The sequence below is a fragment of the Dryobates pubescens genome, chromosome 17, assembly GCF_014839835.1.
Source record: "Dryobates pubescens isolate bDryPub1 chromosome 17, bDryPub1.pri, whole genome shotgun sequence".
NCBI classification, from domain to species: domain Eukaryota; kingdom Metazoa; phylum Chordata; class Aves; order Piciformes; family Picidae; genus Dryobates; species Dryobates pubescens.
The window spans coordinates 10,730,783-10,752,841 of record NC_071628.1 but is presented as its reverse complement, the minus strand read 5'-3'; the positions used below and the strand labels follow the sequence as shown (position 1 = coordinate 10,752,841).

At 48.8% G+C, this 22,059-nt stretch overlaps 1 protein-coding gene across 1 annotated transcript in view; it reads right to left on the bottom strand.

The window, feature by feature from the left end:
• CTDSPL2 (CTD small phosphatase like 2) overlaps positions 1 to 22,059 on the bottom strand; it is a 44,790-nt gene that overhangs the window by 16,891 nt on the left and 5,840 nt on the right. The window contains exons 2-3 of the mRNA XM_054169031.1: positions 5,505 to 5,713; positions 2,343 to 2,463 (exon numbers count right to left, since the gene is read on the bottom strand). Coding sequence (XP_054025006.1) covers positions 2,343 to 2,463; positions 5,505 to 5,696 — 313 coding nt within the window. The 5' untranslated portion in view covers positions 5,697 to 5,713. The remainder of the gene's footprint in view (positions 1 to 2,342; positions 2,464 to 5,504; positions 5,714 to 22,059) is intronic.

Genomic DNA, 22,059 nt, shown 5'->3' with positions numbered 1-22,059 from the left:
TCTTGGCCACCTGGGCACATGCTGGCTCATCTTTAGCCAGCTGTTGATCAACACCCCCAAGTCTTTCTCTACTGGATCACTCTGCCCCAAGTCTGGAGCCTTGATGGGGTTGTTGTGACCCAAGAGCAGGATCCTCACACCACAAAACATGGCATGTAACCAGTAAGGCTTTATGTACAGCAAAGCACATCCCTGGACTACAAATGGCCATCTCCTGGCCCAGAGCCAGGACACCTTCTGAGCCTGAAATGCAGGAGTTGTTTAATTCCCAGGAACCAGTCCCTGTGCTGCCTGTCCATATGGAAGTCAGCAAATGTATGTTGTGCACATGAGCTGGGAGCCTTCCTGTCAGCTGAGCCTGCTGGAGCTGCAGCAGAGCTTCCCACACCATGTCTACAGAAAACACAGGCTGTGCCAGCTGCAGCTCTGCAGAGGGAGAGCATCTGAGCTGAGAACTTCCATCCCTGTGGCAGTAATGTGGCTCTAGCTGCACCTCACAACACTTGATTTAAGTCTCAGATTCACACAGTGCATTGGGTTAGAAGGGACCCTCAAAGGGCATCTTGTCCAACCCCTCTGCAGTCAGCAGGGACACCTCCAAATACAGCAGGCTGCACAGGGCCACATCAAATGATCTCAAATGTTTCCAGGGACAGGGCCACAACCACATTTCTGGGCAGCTTGGTCCAGTGTTCCACCAACATCATTGCAAAGAACTTCCTCCTACTGTGCAACCTATATCTCCCCTGCTCCAGTTTGAAACCACTGCCTCTTGTCCTGCCACCACAGGCCTTTCTAAACAGTCCCTCCCCAGCCTTCCTGTAGGTCCCCTTCAGACCCTTCTGAGGTCTCCCCAGAGCCTCCTCTTCTCCAGGCTGAAGAGCCCCAACTCTCCCAGTCTGTCTTCACAGGAGATGTGCTCCAGCCCACTGATCATCTTTGTCAATAGTTTCTATTTCACCTCTGAGCAGTATCTGCATGCACCACTCAGGAAGAGGGTGCAAATCCAGTCTCTCTCCAGGGAGGACAAAGAGAAACAGTAAGAAATAACCCATCTCTGCATTTGATGGGTGCTTTCAGTGTCTAAGGACACCTGGCTGTTTCTGCAAAGATCAGAGTTTGGAAGTCATATTCTGCTTTTTTCTGTGAGAAAATGGGAGAAGAGCTGAAACAAATAATTATCACTGGGTCTAAGAATAATCATTAAAAAAAACAGTGAACTTGGTTCCAAGGTAGCTGGTCAGGATCACAGACCCAGCTTGCTCTTACAAAGATAACAGTGGATGTGTCCAAGCAGTAATGTTGGACTAGATATTAGAAAGAGATTCTTTAAAGTGAAGATGGTGAGACACTGGAACAGGCTGCCCAGGGAGGCTGTGGATGACCCCTCCCTGAAGGCGTTCAAGGCCAGGCTGGATGGAGCCTTGAGCAACCTGCTCTAGTGGAAGGTATCACAGTATCACCAAGGTTGGAAGAGACCTCAAAGATCATCAAGTCCAACCTGTCACCACAGACCTCATGACTAGACCATGGCACCAAGTGCCACATCCAATCCCGTCTTGAACACCTCCAGGGATGGGGACTCCACCACCTCCCTGGGCAGCACATTCCAATGGCTAACAACCCTCTCTGGGAAGAACTTTCTCCTCACCTCAAGCCTAAACTTCCCCTAGTGCAGCTTGAGACTGTCTTCTCATTCTGGTGCTGGTTGCTTGAGAGAAGAAACCAACCCCCACCTGGCTACAACCTCCCTTCAGGTAGTTGTAGAGAGCAATGAGGTCTCCCCTGAGCCTCCTCTTCTCCAGGCTAAGCAACCCCAGCTCCCTCAGCCTCTCCTCACAGGGCTGTGCTTGAGGCCTCTCCCCAGCCTTGTTGTCCTTCTCTGGACACATTCAAGTCTCTCAATGTCCTTCTTGAACTGAGGGGCCTAGAAGTGGACACAGGACTCCAGGTGTGGCCTAAGCAGTGCAGAGCACAGGGGCACAATGACTTCCCTGCTCCTGCTGGACACACTATTCTTGATACAGGCCAGGATGCCATTGGCCTTCTTGGCCACCTGGACACACTGCTGGCTCATATCCCTGTCCATGGCAAGGGGGGTGGAATTAGATGACCATCAAGGCTCCTTCCACCCCAAACCCCAAATTCAATGATTCCATAACAACTGCTGCTTACAGGCTTAGAAACCTTATTTTGCTGCTGTTAGCTCAGCCTTGCTTTCATTGAAGTCAATCCCCAAACCCTTCAACCCGCACCACTGGAGAAATTCCCTTTCTGAGTTACTGTGGAAGGGCTGGATCCCCATTCCCTTGCCCCAGCACACAGCCAGGGTGTTTACCAACCTCCATTCATTTGACTTTTCCGCCGTACTCGAGGCTTCTCTCCTGTCTGAGGGGTTGATGTAATCAGGTTATCAATGTCCCGATCGATCCGACTTCTTTTGGCGGGATTTTCTCTTTCTTCCTTAAAACAGAAAAAAGGGGGGGGGGAACCAAAACAAAACCAAAACAAACATACTGAATAGTGCTTCTTTTCTCCATTGGATGCTACCAGACAAAGTTAGCTGCTAGAGAGAAGTTTCAGGAAAGGTTCTGCTGCTGTTCCACTTCCAGGTGCAGAACCTGCAAGGTCTGCTCAGATGGAATTCTGAGCTCCTTAAACTGACACAGCTCGAGGTCAAGATCAGAACACTGCTGTAGAAAATGCCTCCCTTCTCTCCAGTCTGAATCCCCCTCTTTTAGTTCAACCCATCACCCCTTGTCCTGTCACAACAGGCCCTGCTCAAAAGTCTGGCCCCAGCTTTCTGACTGACCTCTTGAAGTCCCAAAAGGCCACCAGAAGGTTTCCCTGAAGCCTTCTCTTCTCCAGGCTAGACAAGCCTAAATCTCTCAGCCTGGCCTCACAGCAGAGGGCTTCCAGCCCCCCCCCAGCATTGCTGTGGCCTCCTCTGGCCCTGCTCCCACAGGTCCCTGTCTCTGCTGTGCTGAGGACTCCAGAGCTAGCCCCAGGACTGCAGGTGGGGTCTCAGCAAAGGGGCAGAATCCCCTCCCTCCCCTGCTGCCCATGCTGCTGGGGATCAGCCCAGGACACAGCTGGGGCTGGGCACACTCAGTGTCATCTGGTGTCCAGCTTTGCAACCCCAAGTTCTTCTCCTCAGGGCTGCTCTCCAGCCCTTCATCCCCAGACTGTGTTTGTGCTTGGGGTTGCCCTGACCAAGTGCAGGGCTTTGCACTTGGCCTTGTTGAACCTCATGAGGTTGGCACAGTCCTATTCAGGTCCCTCTGGATGGATCCCATCCCTGCAGCACGTCAACCACACCACACAGTTCGGTGTCATCAGCAAGCTCGCCGAGGCTGTCTTGACTGCACTGTCCACATCAACCACAAAGATGCTGGACTTGTCAAGGAGACATTTATTGCCCTCCATCCATAGAAGCTCAGTGGTGATTTAGATTCTGCCATAGCCATAAATGAACTACTCTGCAAGTTGTACACACACTATCTCCAAGAGTTAGAACGTTGCCATGGCAGCCACAAGACTACTTTGTTCAGTCATTAGCTCTTTGGAAGACAGCCCAGCAGTATCAATATCATGCCATGCTAATGCCACTGGAACCACTCCAAGTCCTGCTACAGGCACAGGAGAGGACATGGGAAGGAAGAGGAGAAAAATGTGGATGTTTTATATTAAAAAACCTGTCAAGGGAAAGAAGAAAAAGAAAAAGGAAAAAAGAACGAAATGTGATGCAAAGATCTGGGAGAGGAAGAGATGAGAGAGTTAAAAACCCTAGAGGAGACAAAGGGAAGGAGAGCCAGGCATATTTCCCTTATCTCAACATCCCAGGGTAAAATGTTTGCCTTAGATTCCAGCGTTTTCTTGCAGCAGTTTCACAGCCAAACTGTTGCACTACTGAGCTACACCACAGATAGAATCCTAGAATGGGAAGGGGCCTCAAGGATCATCGAGCCCCAGTGTAACACACATTAATCATCCTGGCTTAATGAATGCAGAAATTGAAGGGGATTTAGGCTTTTTATTTTTACTGAAATATTTCTTTGTTGGTAGCTCAGTGTTTCTTTGATAGCTAATTAACACATGCCATAAACTACTCAATTTCACTCTATTTTTGGCAGTTCCAGAAAATGCTGTTCCTTTCATTAACATTATTGCAACTTTAGCTTGTTGCAAAACTGTTTCAACACCGAATTGCTCTCTGCAACTCTCTCAGGAGGAGGCTGGAGCGGGGGTTGGTCTCCTCTCCCACAGGTCAGGTGATAGAATGAGAGGAAATGGCCTGAAATTGTGCCAGGGGAGGTTTAGGCTGGAGATTAGGGGAAGTTTCTTTCCTGCAGGAGTGGTCAGGCATTGGCACAGGTTGCCCAGGGAGGTGGAGGAGTCACCAGCCCTGGAGGTGTTCAAGAAACCTGTGCCCATGGCACTTGTGGACACGGTGTAATGGCCGTGGTGGTGCTGATGGCTGGGCTCAAGGCTCTTAGAGGGTTTTGCCAACCCACCCAACCCTCTCTGATCCTATGAATTCAAAGCCCAGCAAACACTCCAGAATTTAAAGTGCATTTTTATTTATCATGTAGTTCATCTGGGATGCTTTTAAATTTAGTTAGGACTTCTGGGTAATTTAGCTCTTCTGGGCTGCTCCTCTTTACAGTGTCCAGCTTCAGAATGTCTGTATCTGGACAAGTGGGACTGAAGGAAGGGGGTCTCTCCTGTACAGAAAAAAACCCCTTCAGGTTTTGGAAGCAATTTTGAGGCCACATTCAGCCTATCAAATTAGTTAACACATGTCAGTCTCTGTCAAAAGGTGCATGCAACAGGTTTGAACATGTGAAGATGAGACAAGGTCAGGTTTCTGTCAGGATGAAGTCAGAGGAGAGGTGGTGGTTTAGGCCTGGATTTGAACACTTGAGCAGGGGCTCTGCTCACTGCAGCAGCACACTGAGAAGCCCTGTGGATTCCAGGAGAGCTGAAGGTGTGAGGTTTGACCTTTTGTGACTGATGGACTCCTCAAGAGTTTGCAATAGAAATGCTAAAAATATCCAGCATATTTCTGCTTACAGAATTGCCTCCCTTAGTGGCCAGCACTGGTAGTTCCCACATTCAGGAAATCCTTAAACCCAGAAAAACCTACTGAATTTCTTAGTGCAGAGGCAGCCTGATCCACTCCTTTATGGGGCTTTCTTAAATAAGCCTGCAAGTGACTCCTGCAGGGTTGACTGTCTCTTTTTGACCTGACACAGCTATCCCTGGCGCTTTTTGCCTTCCCATTCCTCCCAGGAATGTTTTGCCCCCACCACATTACACATGTAATTATTCCTGGATGGAATAGAATGATTCCTAGATGGAATTCTAGGAATCTACTTCTATTCCAGTAGGAACAGAAATTCCTAATACAAGTAGAAAACCCAAATCACTCTGGGTCTGACCCAGTGAAAAGACAAGAGAAGACCCCCCACTGACCACAGGATCAATCAGGTGGGATGGTGTACCTTAGGTGTGCTTCCCTTGATGAACTTTTTGATCGAGGACAACAAGCCAGTCTCATTTTTCTGTGGCTTCCCCCCACCAACAGGCAAGGTCTCTTCCACCTCCAAGTGTTTCCTCTTGGCCCTCAGAGCTCGCGGTGTGTGGATTTGATTTGACTGCTGAGAAGCTTTCCGCGTTCTCAGCCTCATCTTCATCTGTGCCACATGTAAAGCTGTGAAAGGAGAACACAGGAGCACTTAGTCATTGGAGAGAGTTCTGAAGCTCCAGATCATGAATTCAAAGAGTTATGTAATGCTGACAGGGTTCTGATGCACAGAGCTTTCACAGCCTTGGAGATGCATTCATTAAACCAAAGAGAGGAGATGTTTAAGTTAAAACCCAGCATTGGCAGAAGAACAAATGAGTATCAGCTGGCCATGGACACATCTAACCATCAGGTCCATGAGGTTTCTGCAGGACTCTCAGAGATGCATTTCAATATCTGAAGGGGCCCTACAGGAGGGCTGGGGAGGGGCTGTTTAGGAGGGCCTCTGGTGATAGGATGAGGGGCAATGGTTTGAAACTGGAGCAGGGGAGACTTAGGCTGGATATTGGGAGGAAGTTCTTCACAGTGAGGCTGGTAGAACACTGGCAGAGGTTGCCCAGGGATGTGGTTGAGGCCCCATTCAAGGTCAAACTGGATGTGGCCCTGAGAAGCCTGATCTAGTTGGAGGTGTCCCTTCTGACTGCAAGGGGGATTGAACAAGGGTCCTTTCCAACCCCATGCATTCTGTGAGGTATCCAGCACCAAATGACTCAGTGCAGTGGCCTAGACAGCCCTTCCCAGCTCTGCCTTCCTCACAATACTTCATTTTAAATCTCTCCATGAAATCTGAGATGAGCCATAAATCTCAACCCCTGTTGAGTGTTCACAGCAGAAGAAATCCTAAACACCACCCTGTGCCCAGCATGGGGGAGGCCACAGCAGCTCCATGGAACCTCAGATGGATCATCCTCACAACTGCACTGGGGAACGAGCACAGAAGACTCATGCCTGGGCAGTATTTATGAAAGCACAGTAAAAGGCCATCCCAGGGAACATGTCCCATTTCTCTCCAGCCTCCAGTGAAGCTGCTGGTGCAGTCTGTGCACAAGCAGAGCTGCTGTTCCTCCTGCACTTGACTGCAGCTCACACTTGGGTTGATTTCAGTGGGACTACTCATGTGCTGCAAACCATGCTTCTACTGAACCAGGAGCAGAGGGGAACAAAAAGATAGCAGGAAATCCACCCTTGGTTTAAGGCACAGAAACACTGCCATGAAAGTGACACACACATTTCCTAGCTGAGGTCATGACAAAGAGATTAAAGAAAAGCATCTTCTTATCACGACAGGAATCAGCATCTGCTCTCCGAGGTTCATTTAGCACTCATCTTCCTGATGAATGACCAGAATGAATAGCCTACAGCTACTACCTAACTACTAGCACTTCTTCTAGAATCACAGGATCACAGAATGCCAGCATGGTGGGGGTTGGAAGGGACCTCTGGAGATCATTCAATCCAGCCCCTCTGCTAAAGCAGGGACACCACAGCAGCTTGCCCAGGATCACAATGGCCGGGGGGGGTTGGAAGCTCTCCACAGAGCAGTCTCCACAACCTGTCTGGGCAGCCTGCTCCAGGGCTCCAGCATCCTCACACCAAAGTCATTTCTCCTGTTCAGATGGAAGCTCCAGGGTTCCTGTGCCTGCTGCCCCTTGTCCTGTCCCTGGGCACCACTGACAAGAGTCTGACCCCATCCTCTTGCCCCCCACCCTTTAGCTCTTGCAGAGCACTGAGCAGATCCCCTCTCAGGCTGCTCTTCTCCAGGCTCCACAGCCTCAGGGCTCTCAGCCTTTCCTCCTCACAGAGATGCTCCAGGCCCCTCAGCACCTTCCCAGCCTCCACTGGATTCTCTCCAGTATTTCCCCATCTCTTGAACTGGGGAGCCCAGAACTCCAGATGTGGCCTCACCAGGGCAAAGTAAAGGAGGAGGAGAACCTGCCCACACTCCTCTTCTGCACTCAGGAGATTATTGGCCTGCTGGTCACCTCGTTGCCCCCCAGCACTCACACACAGGTCCTTCCCAGAGCTGTTTCCCAGCAGCTCACTCCTCAGCAGTATGAGTGCACAGGGCTGTTCCTCCCCAGGGACAAGACCTACACTTGCCTTGGTTGAACACAGAAAGCAAAAACCATGCTCAGCTGGAGCAGTCAGGAGTGAAGTATTTCAGTCACATAACATTTAACTGCCAGGCAAGGTGGGATTTCGTTTTTCATAGAGACACCTCCAGCACTTCCCATCTGTACCAAATCCTACAACTGCTTACAGAGGGGAAGGGCCAAGCCAGGCTCCTCCGAGGACTGAAGCAGCTACAGCAGCAGTGGGCTGAGGTGCGAGGCTTGGGGCAGGACAAGGGAAACCACAGCCTGAATTCACACAACCTGGCTCCTTACAGCCTTGAGCTCTCTAGTAACAGAAGAGTTCCAGCTCCCAGCCTGGGAAATGGCCTTTTTCTTATCAATATTTGCAATACAATTTGCATTCCCTTTAAAAGGCTCTCCTGAATGTGGACAAAAGTGAAGCAGAGAAATAAGGAAAGAAATCCCTGAAGATTTTAGCCCCATTTTCTATTCCTCCTCTTTACCACTAGAAAAAAAGAAGACAAAAAAAGAGACAAAAATAACACTTTTACAGAAAGCTGCCTGTTAGCAGAACTTGCATCCTGGCTTTTCTTTCTCACAAGCTGCTGCTGGACTGATTTTTGGGGTGTGATTTATAGAGGGAAGGACCCACAGCAATAAACTTATGCTACACACAATGATAGGGGACCTCTGGAGACTGAGTCCAACCCCCCTGCCAATGCAGGGTCACCTAAAGAAGGTCACACAGGAACATATCCAGGTGGGCCTTGAATGCCCACAGAAAGAGACTCCAGCACCTCTCTGGGCAGCCTGCTCCAGGGCTCTATCACCCTTAAATTAAAGGGGTTCCTCCTCATGTTTAAATGAAGCTTCTGATGTTCCAGTTTGTGCCTATTACCTCTTGTCCTGTCACTGGGCACCACTGATAAAAGCCTGGCTCCATCCTCCTGACACCCACACTTGAATTACTCATTTCCCCCCCAGGCTACTTTTCTCCAGACTAAACACCCTCAATTTTCAGTCTTTCCTCCTCACAGAGATGTCCCAGGCCCCTCAGCATCTTTGCCCTCTCCAGCAAGTCCTTGACCTTCTTGAACTGGGGAGCCCAGAACTGGACCCAGGACTCCAGATGTGGCCTCATCAAGGCAGAGTAGAGGGAGAGCAGAACCTCCCTCGACCTGCTGGCCACACTTTTCTTGATGCATCCCAGGTTGCCATTGGCCTTCTTGGCCCCAAGGGCACATTGTTGGCTTGTGGCCATCCTGTTGTCCACCAGCACTCTCAGATTCTTTTCCCCAGAGCTGCTCTCCAGCAGTTCAGCAGCCCCTAACCTGTGCTGATGCATGGCTTTGCTCTTCCCCAGATGCAGGACTTGCACTTGTTGAATTTCAGGGAAGCTTCTGCACAGATCTGGAGGACCAAATGGTAAACCCAAAGGAATTGCCAGACACCAATGGACAGGATGGCCCAAAGAGAACTCTCAAACATGTCACAGACACTGAGCAACACGTTTTTTTAATCCACACTGTGTGGATTAACTCACAGGTACTTCATGTTAGCACAGCCTCCAAACCCACATTATCCTGGGTGGCTGAAAAAGGAACAGTTCAGGTTTCTCAGTGCTCCACTCTGTGGGAGATGAACTAATTCCCAGCCCTAGCAGGAAATCCAGCCCCAGACAGAAAATGGCCATTAAAGTTTTAAACAAACACTTTAAATCCATCAGTGCTGCAAGTGAAATAGTTTGCAGTTTGTTGGAATGAAGCTGGAGAAAAACAGCACTGTTTTGCCATGGTAAAAATGTTCTTAAAGCTCTCCAAGGAGCTCTAGTCCTGCCATGTTCTGAGGAGGGAATGTTATTAGCAGCATTATCAACCTGATTAGCAATTAATTTGGTTGAATTATAACTCTCTGAAATTCTTTACTCTGTGTATTGCAAGGAGATGGATATTAGACTCTGACTGGCTGACCAGCACCCCCAGGTCACAGAATCCCAGACTCTGGGTGGGAAGGGACCTTTCAAGCTCAGCCAGTCGAACCCCCCTGCAGTCATCAGGGACATCTACAACTAAAGCAGGCTGCTCAGAACCCCAAACAACCTGACCTGCAGCAGTGCAGGGAAGAGGCTTCTCCCACCTCTCTGAGCACCCTGGTCCTTTTCCAGCCACTCTGTCCCCAGCCTGGAGCCCCCATGGGGTTTTTGTGACCCAAGTACAGGACTCAGCACTTGGCTTTATTGAATCTCATGCTGGCCTGGGCCCATCAATCCAGCCTGGACAAGATACCTCTGTAGAACAGACAGAGGAGAGCCTTGAGAAAAGAAAGCTTAGGGGAGACCTTATTACTATGAACCAATACATAAAGGGTGGGTACCAAAAAGATGGAGACTCCCTTTTCACAAGAAGGCCCATGTAAAAGACAAGGGGTGATGGGGACAAGTTACTGCTGGGGAGATGCTGATTGGACTCCAAAAGAAAATGTTTCCTCATGAGAACAGTTGGAGACAGGAATCATCTCCCAAGGGCAGCAGTGGATTCCCCTCCGTTGGTTAGTTTTCAGACTTCACTCGACAGGGTGCTGGGCCAGTTAATTTCAGCTCCACTATCAACTAGAAAAGTTGGACCAGATGATCTTTAGGGTCCCTTTCAACCTGGCATTCTGTGATTCTGTTATCCTAACCTAAACCCCAAAAGCTGGGGCCTGAGCATTGCTTGCCATCAGCCCTTTCTACACTGTGGTCTCCACTTAACCCAATTACAGACACTAATTTCCAGTCCCCTGTTCTCTGGACAGGGTGAAACAGTCAGGTCACCCTGAAATACCTACGTTGAGGATCTAAGCATACACACAAGTGAGATGCTTAATTCTCATCTATCCAGTTCAAAACCCCCTGGAAGGTAAGCAGAGAGCAACAGTGAACTCACTCCAGTTTCTGGTGGCCAGTGGTCTCTGTATGCAGTGGGGAATGAGGAATTAAGTGCATGAACACCCAAACCTAATGGGATTTGAGGTATTCTGAGATAGAAACCACATTTGTTACCATGTCACTAAGACAGCTTGAAAAATACCTGGAAACCACCCCCGGTGTGAGTGGTGAGGAATCCAAGCTGACCACCACGTCCTGGGCAGGAACAAAACAGATACTAAACCCAGAAGGGTGTGAAAAGGACTTGGGACAAAAATGGAAAGTATAAAGACTGACACTGCTGAAATCCCACTTGGAGAAGGATAATATTACTTAACATTTGCTACACTAGAAAAACCAGACAACTTCTAGAACTGAAACATATCACAATCATAGAAGGGTTTGGGTTGAAAGGGACTTAAAAGATCATAGAATCAACAAGGTTGGAAAAGGCCTCAAAGACCATCGAGTCCAAGACCTCATGTCCCCCAAGACCTCATGACTACTAGACCATGGCACCAAGTGCCACATCCAGTCCCCTCTTGAACACCTCCAGGGACGGTGACTCCACCACCTCCCTGGGCAGCACATTCCAATGGCTAACAACTCTCTCTGTGAAGAACTTTCTCCTCACCTTCAGCCTAAACCTCCCCTGGCACAGCTTGAGACTGTGTCCTCTTGTTCTGGTGCTGGTTGCCTGGGAGAAGAGACCAACCCCCACCTGGCTACAACCTCCCTTCAGGCAGTTGTAGAGAGCAGTAAGGCCTCCCCTGAGCCTCCTCTTCTCCAGGCTAAACAAGTCCCTTTCAAGCTCCCTGTCAAACACTCTAAGGCTGCTTTAAGTTCTCCCCAGAGCCTTCTTCAGGCTGAACAGCCCCAACATTCTCAGCCTGTCCTCACTGGAGGGGGTGCTCCAGCTCTTGGATCATCTTTGAGACCTCCTCTACACCTGCTCCAACAGCTCCATGTCCCTCTTGTGTTGAGGGCTCCAGAGCAGCAGGCAGGGTCTCATGAGAGACAAAAGGTAAGGATGTATTTCTCCAGCAAGGCACCACTCAACCCATCTGTACACCACTGCCAGAGGATTCTTTGTCTCATTTCACACCCTGGCTATCAAGCCTGGTGTTATAAACATCTCTAATGGACTTAACAACAGTTACCTCCAATCCTTTCAACCACAGCAGGTCCCTGAGCTCCATGCCTCTGTCAGGGAATAGCTTTCACTTGAAGTACATTTGTGTTTCTTCTCTGAAACAAGCACAAACCAGAGACAAACCTGAACAGCTCTCAGTCAAAATAATCAAGTCCAAACATGTTGGTGAATTTCCCTCCTCAGCCCTGTACGGATCTGATTGCACCACAAGGAGCTGTTTGGGGAAGAGCCTGACATTAGGAAGGGCTGTGGAGACCAGGACCTCACATGGCTGGGTTTTGGCAGTATAGATGGAGGCTGAGCCTGATGTTGCTGCATGGAGACTGCCCCAAACACACCTAAGTTAGAACTTCAATTCTCTTTCAGGAGCTGGCAGCTCAAATCCTCCCTCTGTGCACCAGTTTGGTTCCTTCTCAGCATGGAAAGTTCATGCTGAAGAATTAAGGCTGCAACATTCTCAACTAGTGATGAGGGAGGTGATTCTGTCCCTCTGCTCTGGTGAGACCTTACCTGGAGTTCTTGCGTCCAGCTCTGGGGCCCCCAGCAAAATATGGACATGGAAATGTTGGAGCAAGTCCAGAGGAGAGATGAACGTGATCAGAGGGCTGAAGCACCTCTCCTGTGGGCACAGGATGAGAGAGTTTGGGCTGCCCAGTCTGGAGAACAGAAGGCTGCAGGGAGATCTTAGAGCAGCCTTCCAGTACCTGAAGGGGACTACAAGAGAGTAGGGGAGGGACTTTTGAGAAGGGCTTGTAGTGATAGTATGAAGGCAAATGGCTTTGAGCTGGAAGAGGGGAGATTTATACTGGAGATTAGGAAGAAATTCTTTCCAGTGAGGGTGGTGAGACACTGGAACAGGTTCCCAGGGATGCCCCCTCCCTGGAGGTGTTCAAGGCCAGGCTGGATGAGGCCCTCAGCAACCTGGTCTAGTGGGAGGTGCCCCTGCCCATGGCAGGGGGTTGGAACTGGATGATCTTTAAGGTCCTTTCCACCCCAAAGCATTCTCTTATTCTATGGTTCTAAAGCTGCCCACTGTCACCAAAGCCAGCAGCTGTGACAAGTGATTCCTGAGCTCCCCAGTGTCCCAGCACCAAGCAGCTCGGATAATGCAGCCCGCACTGCTGAGAAACCGTCCTCCTTCCTTTCAGCTATTTCTGGCCACACAAGCTGGATCACAGTGGGCAGATCCACAGCAAGAGGAACCAAGAACAAATATTTCCTTCATTTTCCCTTTAAACAAATAATACCAGTCATATTTCGTCAGCACATTTCGTTACAGCGAGTGACCCAGATCGCAACCACGGAGAAACATCCCAAGGAGACGTGTTCATGGAGCTGGCTGCAGCCCGCTCACACGGCACTGCTGATGCTCTCACCAAGTGTAACGTCTCAGGCTGGGGTACAAAGCAGCCCAGCTCACCGTGGCAGTCGGAGAGGCGTTGGTAAAGCCCGTGTCTGGGCTCCCCAGTTCAGGAGAGGCTGGGAACTACTGGGCAGAGGCTGGGAAGGTGCTGAGGGGCCTGGAGCATCTCTGTGAGGAGGAAAGGCTGAGAGCCCTGGGGCTGTGGAGCCTGGGGAAGAGCAGCCTGAGAGGGGATCTGCTCAATGCTCAGCAAGAACTAAAGTGTCAGGGGCAAAAGCATGAGGCCAGACTCTTGTCAGTGGAGCACAAGGGGCAACAGGCACGAACTGGGACCCAGGAGGGTCTGTCTGAACAGGAGGAGAAACTTCTTTGGTGTGAGGGTGCTGGGGCCCTGGAGCAGGCTGCCCTGGGAGGCTGTGGAGTCTCTGCTGGAGAGATTCCAAATCCCCCCTGGCCATTGTGATCCTTGGCAACCTACTGTGGGTGACCCTGATTTGGGAGGGGCATTAGACTGGGTGATGTCCAGAGGTCCCTTCCCACCCCCACCACGCTAGGACTCTGTGTGGGACTAGTGACAACCCCAATGTAATGACAAACCTGTCTGGGCTCACAATGAAGACAAGGAAAATTGCTTTGAAATTATTTCATCCAGGTAGGCCTCAAAGCACTTGAGAGGCTTCAAGGAAATGCTTTTTGTTAGTTCAGCAGTGTTGAGACTTTTGCCCCTTGAAGCCTCTTAGCCTTTTTTTTAACCAACTTCTTCCCCTTTCCTACAAAATCTCAGCAATTTCATGTTATCCCAGCTGATGCTGTACCTGTTTGGCAACACAGCGTGTTACTTATCACTGTGCTGTGGTTTTCTGGAGCTGCCTCCTAGAGAGACAACTATTAACTAGGAAACCATGACTCAAAGTCTGGAAGCAGTGCTGCTGTCATGCAGATGAAGGCAGAGCAGAAAAAGACAATGGTTTAGAGGAACAGCCAAATAGACAACATGGGCTAAGCAAATGTTGGTGCCTGGTTATGAACTCTGGAGAGATGTATGAAGAACCCATGAGTTACCTCAAAACAACAGCTACCAATCATATTAGAAAGAAATAATTTACAGTGAGGGTGCTGAGACACTGAAACAGGTTGCCCAGAGAAGCTATGGATGTCCCCCTGCCTGGAGGGGTTGGGTGAGGCCTTGAACAATTTGGTCTAGTGGGAGGTGTCCCTGTCCATGCCAGGGGGCTTGGAACAGGATGACCTTTAAGGTCCTTTCCAAGCCAAACCATTCTATGATGCTATGAAATCTAACTATCAAAGATGCAATGCAAATGGCACTTCTGGATTGTCTTCATTTCACTGAAAGAACCTTTTCTTTCCCCTCCCCCTGTCTTTAAGGTTGCTAAATAATCTCCATCTGAAGTAAAATCATGCTTGAACCTCTGTGCTTGGGCCCTCTGCATTTCAACCATGCTCCCCCAGACACTCTGCTGTGGGCTCATATGGTTCTGGCACTGCCAAAGCTTAAGCATCTCCCCTAAAAAAAACCCAAAAAACAAACATTTTCTTACCAAGATTTAGCCAAAGAATGAAGGAAGCTTTTTATAACTGGCCATTGGAATGGGCTGCCCAGGCAGGTGGTGGAGTCACCATCCCTGGAGGTGTTTAGGAAGAGCCTGGATGAGGCACTTGGTGCCATGGTTTAGTTGGTTAGATGGTGCTGGGTGATAGGTTGGACCTGATGATCTCAGAGGTCTTTTCCAACCTGGTTAATTCTATTCTAGTCACAGAAATCAGCTTTTCTGGGACTTCATTTTCCTGCTCTAGCAATCTCATTTCTCAGCACCATTGTTTTGCCACTGCTTTGCTCAGGAGGCTTTGTTTTGATTCTACCACATGCATTTGGAACCGAAAGTTTATTCCCTCCTGGCCAAGATATTTTTCTTTCCTGTGACTGAGGGTACAGGCTTGTAATTAATTCAGCCTTTTCAGTCTGGGTCAGACTGCTGAGCAGAGAGAGAAGTGGTAATCGTGGGAGAGTTAATCTGAGAGCTGAACCCCAAAATCAGCTGCCAGAGGAAGATGCTATTTACAACCTCTGGTGCTGCCAAGACGAGAATTTCACATTAGTCATCTTCAGATTCTGTGGAGCTCACCGAGAGCTGAGATGTTTTGAAACGCAAGTTTGCAGTGCTGGAGGTTTTAGATGAGTGGATAACAAATCCCAGCAGAACCAGTACTGTTCCTGGGGAGGTTCTGGGACAGACCAGCTGTCTTTAGACATATTAGGCTCTCTGGATATTTAATCCACGCTGCCAGGCACACAGGGAGCCTATTTTTGGAAGTCCTCTCCCTCTTGTTCCGACCCGGGGTAGAGACAGGTTGCTAAACACTTCCTGAAAGGACCTTCCAGGATATTGTCTGACCACAAAGAAAAAAATCCTCATGAGTTACTCTCTTCAATTGTTCTTCTCCTCCTCCATATTAGTTATCTTTTTAACTTTCAAAAGCCACCCGAAAGAGAAAAAGAACAAAATTCAAGCTGAATAAACCCAAGTAAGCCTGTGCTGGACTGTGGAAGCCATGGAGTGACTCCTGGGTTTGTTTGTGAGAGGCTGAATCGTTTTTGCAAGGTCTCCAGAGAGGAGAGAGCTGCATTTTGCTTAACTTCCCCAGAAAACCTAATCTTGCTCTGCTTCACCTTAATCTCCTTGCTGGATCAGAACCACAGTCACCTACTCCCCAGGACTTTGTCAGGTTGTTATCTTTTAAAAGGCCAGATAAGGGGTTTGGCTGCTCCTTTGGCCTTAAAAATAGCAGACTATTTTTATTGTAGGATAAAAACCTCTTTAAACAATAATATGCCCTGGAAAACATCATACCTTGGTGCACCAGAGAGCTTCCAAACCTCGAAAAGTAGTTTACCTTGTGCTCTCTGCCTTGCCAGCAGCTGCTCTTAGGCTCCTCTCACAGCCAGCTTTCCTGATTTACAAACAATCAGCCAGCTCTGCGGTTAAAAGCAGGGAAAACACCACCAAGGTCCAGACTTCCATCAGCCACTGCCCATACAGACTTTAAACTGAACAATTTCTGTCCCATGCTGACGTAAACCTGCCCTCCCTGCCCTATTTCCTACACAGCAAACTTCATTCTTGTAGCCTCTGAGATTCGTTTGCTAATTCATGCAGGTACCCAAGGTAAAACTGAGAGAGGCACTGAAGTTTCAACATCTTTGCTGATCTGTGAGGGGTGTATTTTCACATGTAACCTTAAAACCACCACACTGAGACATTATGAACTTGAATCTCATTCAGTGTCAAGAACTGAACTGAGTGGCAGGGACCCTGTCTGATGCCACCACAAGGAGGTTATTTTACAGACTTCATTTTATTGTGGGTGAAAACTCCACAAAAAGAAGCAAACCTCATTGGTCACTCAATGAAAATGTGTAAGTAAGTACTCCAATAATAAAAGCACAATAAGCACAAGTTACTCACAGCTATAAAAAGCCCTGCAAGCCAAAGCTGCTCTGCACACACACTGCAAAGTTTCTGCTCCTGAATGTCACTGATGTCTCTCACACTTTGGTCTGACGTATCCCTGCCACTTCAAAATGGGTGAGATGCAATGAAATGATAACTTGATGGCTGTAAAGCAGCAGACACAGCTCTGTAAACCAACAGGGGAAGATGGTGTTTGTCTAGTGCCTCACTTCAGAATGTTTATGGCTGAGAAAGAGGCAGGAGCACAGAGCTACTACCACTGGTTAGTGATGCTGCGTGGTACAGGAGCGCTCTCAGCTGCATGGCAGAGCTTGCAGCTCCCTGACAGCCTAACCCTGGAACTGCTGCCATGCTCTGAGGCAGCTCTGGCACTCTCCAAGCCACCATTCAGCCATATTTTTAGGCCTGCTTAGTGAATGGAAATGTCTCACCACAGAATCACAGGAAAAAGGGGTGGAATCAAAACTTACAACTCCTGGCAGGACAAAGGACAGAAACAGGAGCAAAGCAGAAAGCCCAGGGCACAGGGCTAAAGCTCCATGCCATCATCATCCATGGAGAACTCCAGAGAATCACAGACTGTTAGGGGTTGGAAGGGACCTCTGGAGATTGAGTGGAAGCTCCCTGCCAAGGCAGGTTCGCCTAGAGAAGGTCACACAGGAACACATCCAGATGGGTCTCGAAAACCTCCAAAGGAGGAGACCCCAGAACCTCTCTGGGCAGCCTGCTCCAGGACTCCAGCAGCCTCAAAGCAAAGAAATTTCTCTTCATATTGAGGTGGAACTTCCTGTGTTCCAGATTACACCCACTGTTCCCTGCCCTGCCATTGGGCACCTTTGAAAAGAGACTGGCATCTTCATTTTGACACCCACTCCCCACAACTGCTCAGCTGCCAGGGTGCTCACCGGCATCATGGGTGGCATCAGCAGCATCACCACAGTCTCCTGGATGTGCCCAGGAACAGCTTGGAGCACTACACTGGAGAGGGCTGGTCCCTCCAGGCAGGACAGAGGAGGGCAGCCTCATTTGGAGGAAGAAGGCTAAGCTAGGAGCATGCAACCTGTGCCACATGGCTTGCTCATGGCTTGGTCAATCTTGTGGACTGGCCAAGTGGGACTACAGCAGCCCAGAGAGTGCTCAAAGCTGCTGTGAAAGCACAGCCTAAGCTTCTCCAGCACCAACTGTGAGGCTGGGGTTTTATGTTGATGTGATCACTGAAACCATTCAGGTTTAAAGTTTTCCCTTTAATTTCTGTCAGGCTATCTTAAGAGAGACCATCCAGTCCCAAGCTTTTAAAGCAACAGTCTTTTATGTGATGGGCTTAATTTCTTATGGTCCTCCTTGATGGGCTGGATTCTTCAGCATAAACATTGTGAGCTGCTTCTATTACTGTTGAGTTCTCTTACAGCCTTGTTTCTAGAGAAAATAAGGCTCCTACAATTGCAGTGCCCATAACTGTCTGTTGGTCTCTCAGACTTTCCTCCTCACAGAGATCACAGAATCACCAAGGTTGGAAGAGACCTCAAAGATCATCAAGTCCAACCTGTCACCCAACACCTCATGACTAGACCATGGCACCAAGTGCCACATCCAATCCCCTCTTGAACACCTCCAGGGATGGGGACTCCACCACCTCCCTGGGCAGCACATTCCAATGACTAACAGCTCTCTCTGGGAAGAACTTTCTCCTCACCTGGAGCCTAAACTTCCCCTGGCACAGCTTGAGACTGTGTCTTCTTGTTCTGGTGCTGGTTGCCTGGGAGAAGATCCCCTCCTGGACATGACCACCCTTCAGGTAGTTGTAGAGAGCAATAAGGTTTCCTCTGAGCCTCCTCTTCTCCAGGCTAAACAACCCCAGCTCCCTCAGCCTCTCCTTGTAGGGTCTGTGCTTGAGGCCTCTCCCCAGCCTCATTGAGACACTTGAATGTGTCCAGAGAAGGGCAATGTCCTTCTTGAGATGCTCCAGGCCACTCAGCAGGTCCATAGCCTCCACTGGACATTCTCCAGTAGTTCCCTCTCCTGAGCTGGGGAGCTCAGGACTGAATACAAGACTCCAACACCAACCCAGTTTCCCAGAGGGAGAGAAATTTCAAAGTGATTCCTACAAGTTTTCTGAGAGTCAAAGGCTGTGCAGGTGACAGACCCTTTTAGCATTCCAAATCATCTCAGACAGTCACAGCCCAGTCCTTACCCCACATGGACACACTCCACCTTGCCTCCTTTCCTAGCCAACCTCTGGAAACAACCAACCAAAAGAGCTGAGCTCCTCAGCAGAGCCCAGCAGCGAGCGAGCTGCCATGTGCTCCACTCCTGGCTCAGCCCCCAAGCCCAGCACAGGCACTCTGGGCACCAGGAGAGAGAGCAAAGAGGAGGAACTCTGACTGGAAGTGGGGGCACTTGAAATACTGTGGGCAGTCTGGAGGCACTAGAGGAGAGACAAGAGGGCTGGAGGCCACCAGGGAACACCAGTCTGTGAGCAGCCAGACTTGCTAGAATCATAGAATGCATCGGGTTGGAAGGGACCCTTTTGAAGGTCATCTTATCCAACTCCCAGTTCTGCCACTCAAGAAACAACATCAAGCTGATCAGGCTGCTTTAGCTTCTGCTCCTGCTGATCTCCCTAAGCAGAATTCTTGTTTATGACACAATATGACAATAAGCCAACTGAGAAATAGAGTCTGAAGAAAAATGCTAAGCACACCACCCATGCAAATGGTTAACAACTTCTCTTCTTGAGCACTACAGTGGATCAAAACTCCTGAACAGGAATATTTAAAGCCCTGCACATTAAAGTGGGGGAAAACAAATTCCTCCTCTCCTCATCCTCTGAGTATCGTACATGTTACAAAGCAGAACTTGGGTTTTTAAACACTCTCCAAGGACAGAGGATAAGCAAAGCCCTCCCAGACTGGTTTGAACAGCCGTCTATGCAAGGCAAGTGCATTCAGCAGAAGCAGCTGAGGAGAGTCCAGCCAGGCAGAGGGAAAAGAGCAGAGCTGAGCTACGGAGCTCAAGTACCAGGTGGGAAAGCTCATTCAGACACTCAGAAAACTGCACACATTTTTTATACCATTTGCTTTGCTCTGATGGTTGACTAAAGGCTCTTAACCCTCATTTACAACCTTTTCACATCACATTTGTCCCTCCTTTCAGCCGCCCTGAGCTGCTCCCTTCTTTCACAAGCAGCTTAACACCAACTTCAAGAGTGGCACAAGCACCCTCTGCCCTCTCCTAAGGCGAGGGGTTGCTTAACATAAACCTGCAGCAGAGTTTTAGTGTGAGGTTTTGCAACACACCTTCTCATCATCCAGTGTGCCTGACAACAGCCTCAGAGCACACTAACCGACTCAGACTGAACTGGTAGATACACAGCACACCAACTGATCCAAACCAAACTGGGAGCCACTACAGGAAACTGGTCAGACCCGGGGCAAACCTCCAGAACGGCAAACAAGGTGGACATGAAGTCCTCAGCAGCCTCAGGCTCGCTCTACAGGTCTGCTCCAGACTATTTGACAGTACAGATGAAAACTGACAGCACTCTGAGGGAGCAGCTCTGACAGCAGAGGCTTTATCAGTGGGTTTATAGTTGAGTTCAGAAATGAAATGAAACCACAAAACCCCCCAACCCTTCACCCCAGTGATCCTGACAAAACACCACCTTTCTGCAAATGCAGACACAGCACCTCTAGAATTCCCTGCAGACAGCACAGGAACAGCTAGACAAAGTCCTCTCACCCTGCAGCACGCCTCAACCAAGAGGGAACAGACAAAAACCAGAGGAGAAACAGCAAAGACCAATCTTCTTGAAATACCTTTTCAGCCCTGAATGCAAAAGCCCCTGATGACAAATGTTTATCTTTAATCATCAACTGTTTTCTGCTTTAGAGCCCTGTTGTGTTAATTGACTCAGGGCATTTTGGTATTAACCATTCATCTCAGAGACTGAACAGGATCAAACCTTTTCCAGCTATAGAATAAGCCAAACAAACAAACCAAAAAAGAGAGAATTATCTTCAAATAAGAATTATCCTCTCTTCCATCAACAGGGAATTATCTTCAAGTAAGCTCAACAGGGTAATTAAGCACAGTAATTAAGGCTGACACCTCTCCACCTCAAACTGCATCTATACAGTTTTGCCAATGGAGCTCTCTGAAAAAGACTTTGCTCTCTCTCAGCTGCCAGTCCCTGAGCCACACAAACCCAAGGAACCCTAAATGCACTAATTACAGCTCTTGAAGAATATCACTTTAGCTTCACTGAAGTGTTAAAAAAAAACAACCCACAGGTTTGGAAGAAACTTTTGAAGAACAGAAATGAAAACCAGCAAAGAGTTCCCCATCTTTCTTTGCTGCTCTAACAAACATCCATCAGTTCTGCCTTGATGAGCAAAACAAACCAGCTTTTCCCCAGCCTGTTTACATGGATTTAATTACAACCACTTGGTCCTGACAAGAGTTGAAGGTGTCAATACACCCAGCGAGGTGATTCAATCAAATATATTTAAATCCAGTCTGCACAAAGCCCTTAAGTGCTTTCCATGTTCTTGGGGATATTTCTGCTGTCTACAGGTTCCCTCCTTTATTTCTCACATACTCCTTCCCCCACCCTCCAAAAAACAACAAACCCAAAACCTCCCCACCTTAACACTTCAGTTCTTACCCTGCTTCTTTTTCCTCCTCTTAAGCTCAGAAACAAAAACGTTGCCCATTGTCCACTTTGCCTTAGCCTCTTGTTTTCTTTTTCAGCTCCGAGGTTCCTCTTCAGTGTTTCTCAGTCTGACTCAAGGCTGTGGCACGTTTCAGCCACCTTTTAAATGGAAAATGAGCTCAGCCCTAAACTACAGGCTTTCTCTCCTCCCAGGTGATGGTTCTGAAGCACATGAGCAGGCTTCACCCACCAGCCCAAAGGCATGATGTGATTGATATAAAAGGAGACCTGCTGCACCCAAATGAGCTCCCCCAGGACAGGAAGATGAGGGAAGTTCCTGGTAAAAGGAGTTAAGAGAAGCAACTGGGGTGGTATTATCACATATAAAAAGGGTAGGTACTGGAAATAAAGCCAGGATACAGGGGACTCCAGCACCTGCTGCTTCAGCTTTCTCCTTCCTGAAACAAGAAATACCTCAAAAAGCCCACTTGGGAGATGGAAACTGCATGAATGAAGCAAAATCTCACTATAGGTAAGACATGAGTATACCTGTATGAGACTCTGCCCCAGCACCTCCAGCCCCTGTACAGGAAGCAGAAGATACCAAGCACCCCTGAAGGTCTCTAGAGGCTAGCTGTGTTAGACTGTGTCTAAAGCAGAAGCTCTACCAGTTAGAAATGTGAAAGCAAGGGGGAAATGCTGCTTTTCCCCAGACAAAGACAGCCAGGGCAACAAACCTCCCAGTAAAGTGCAAACATAACTGGTGCTGGCAAAAGGAAGCCCTTTGTGTGGGGATTTTACCACTAACCAGGCTGGTGCTGCTGTGCCAGTGAA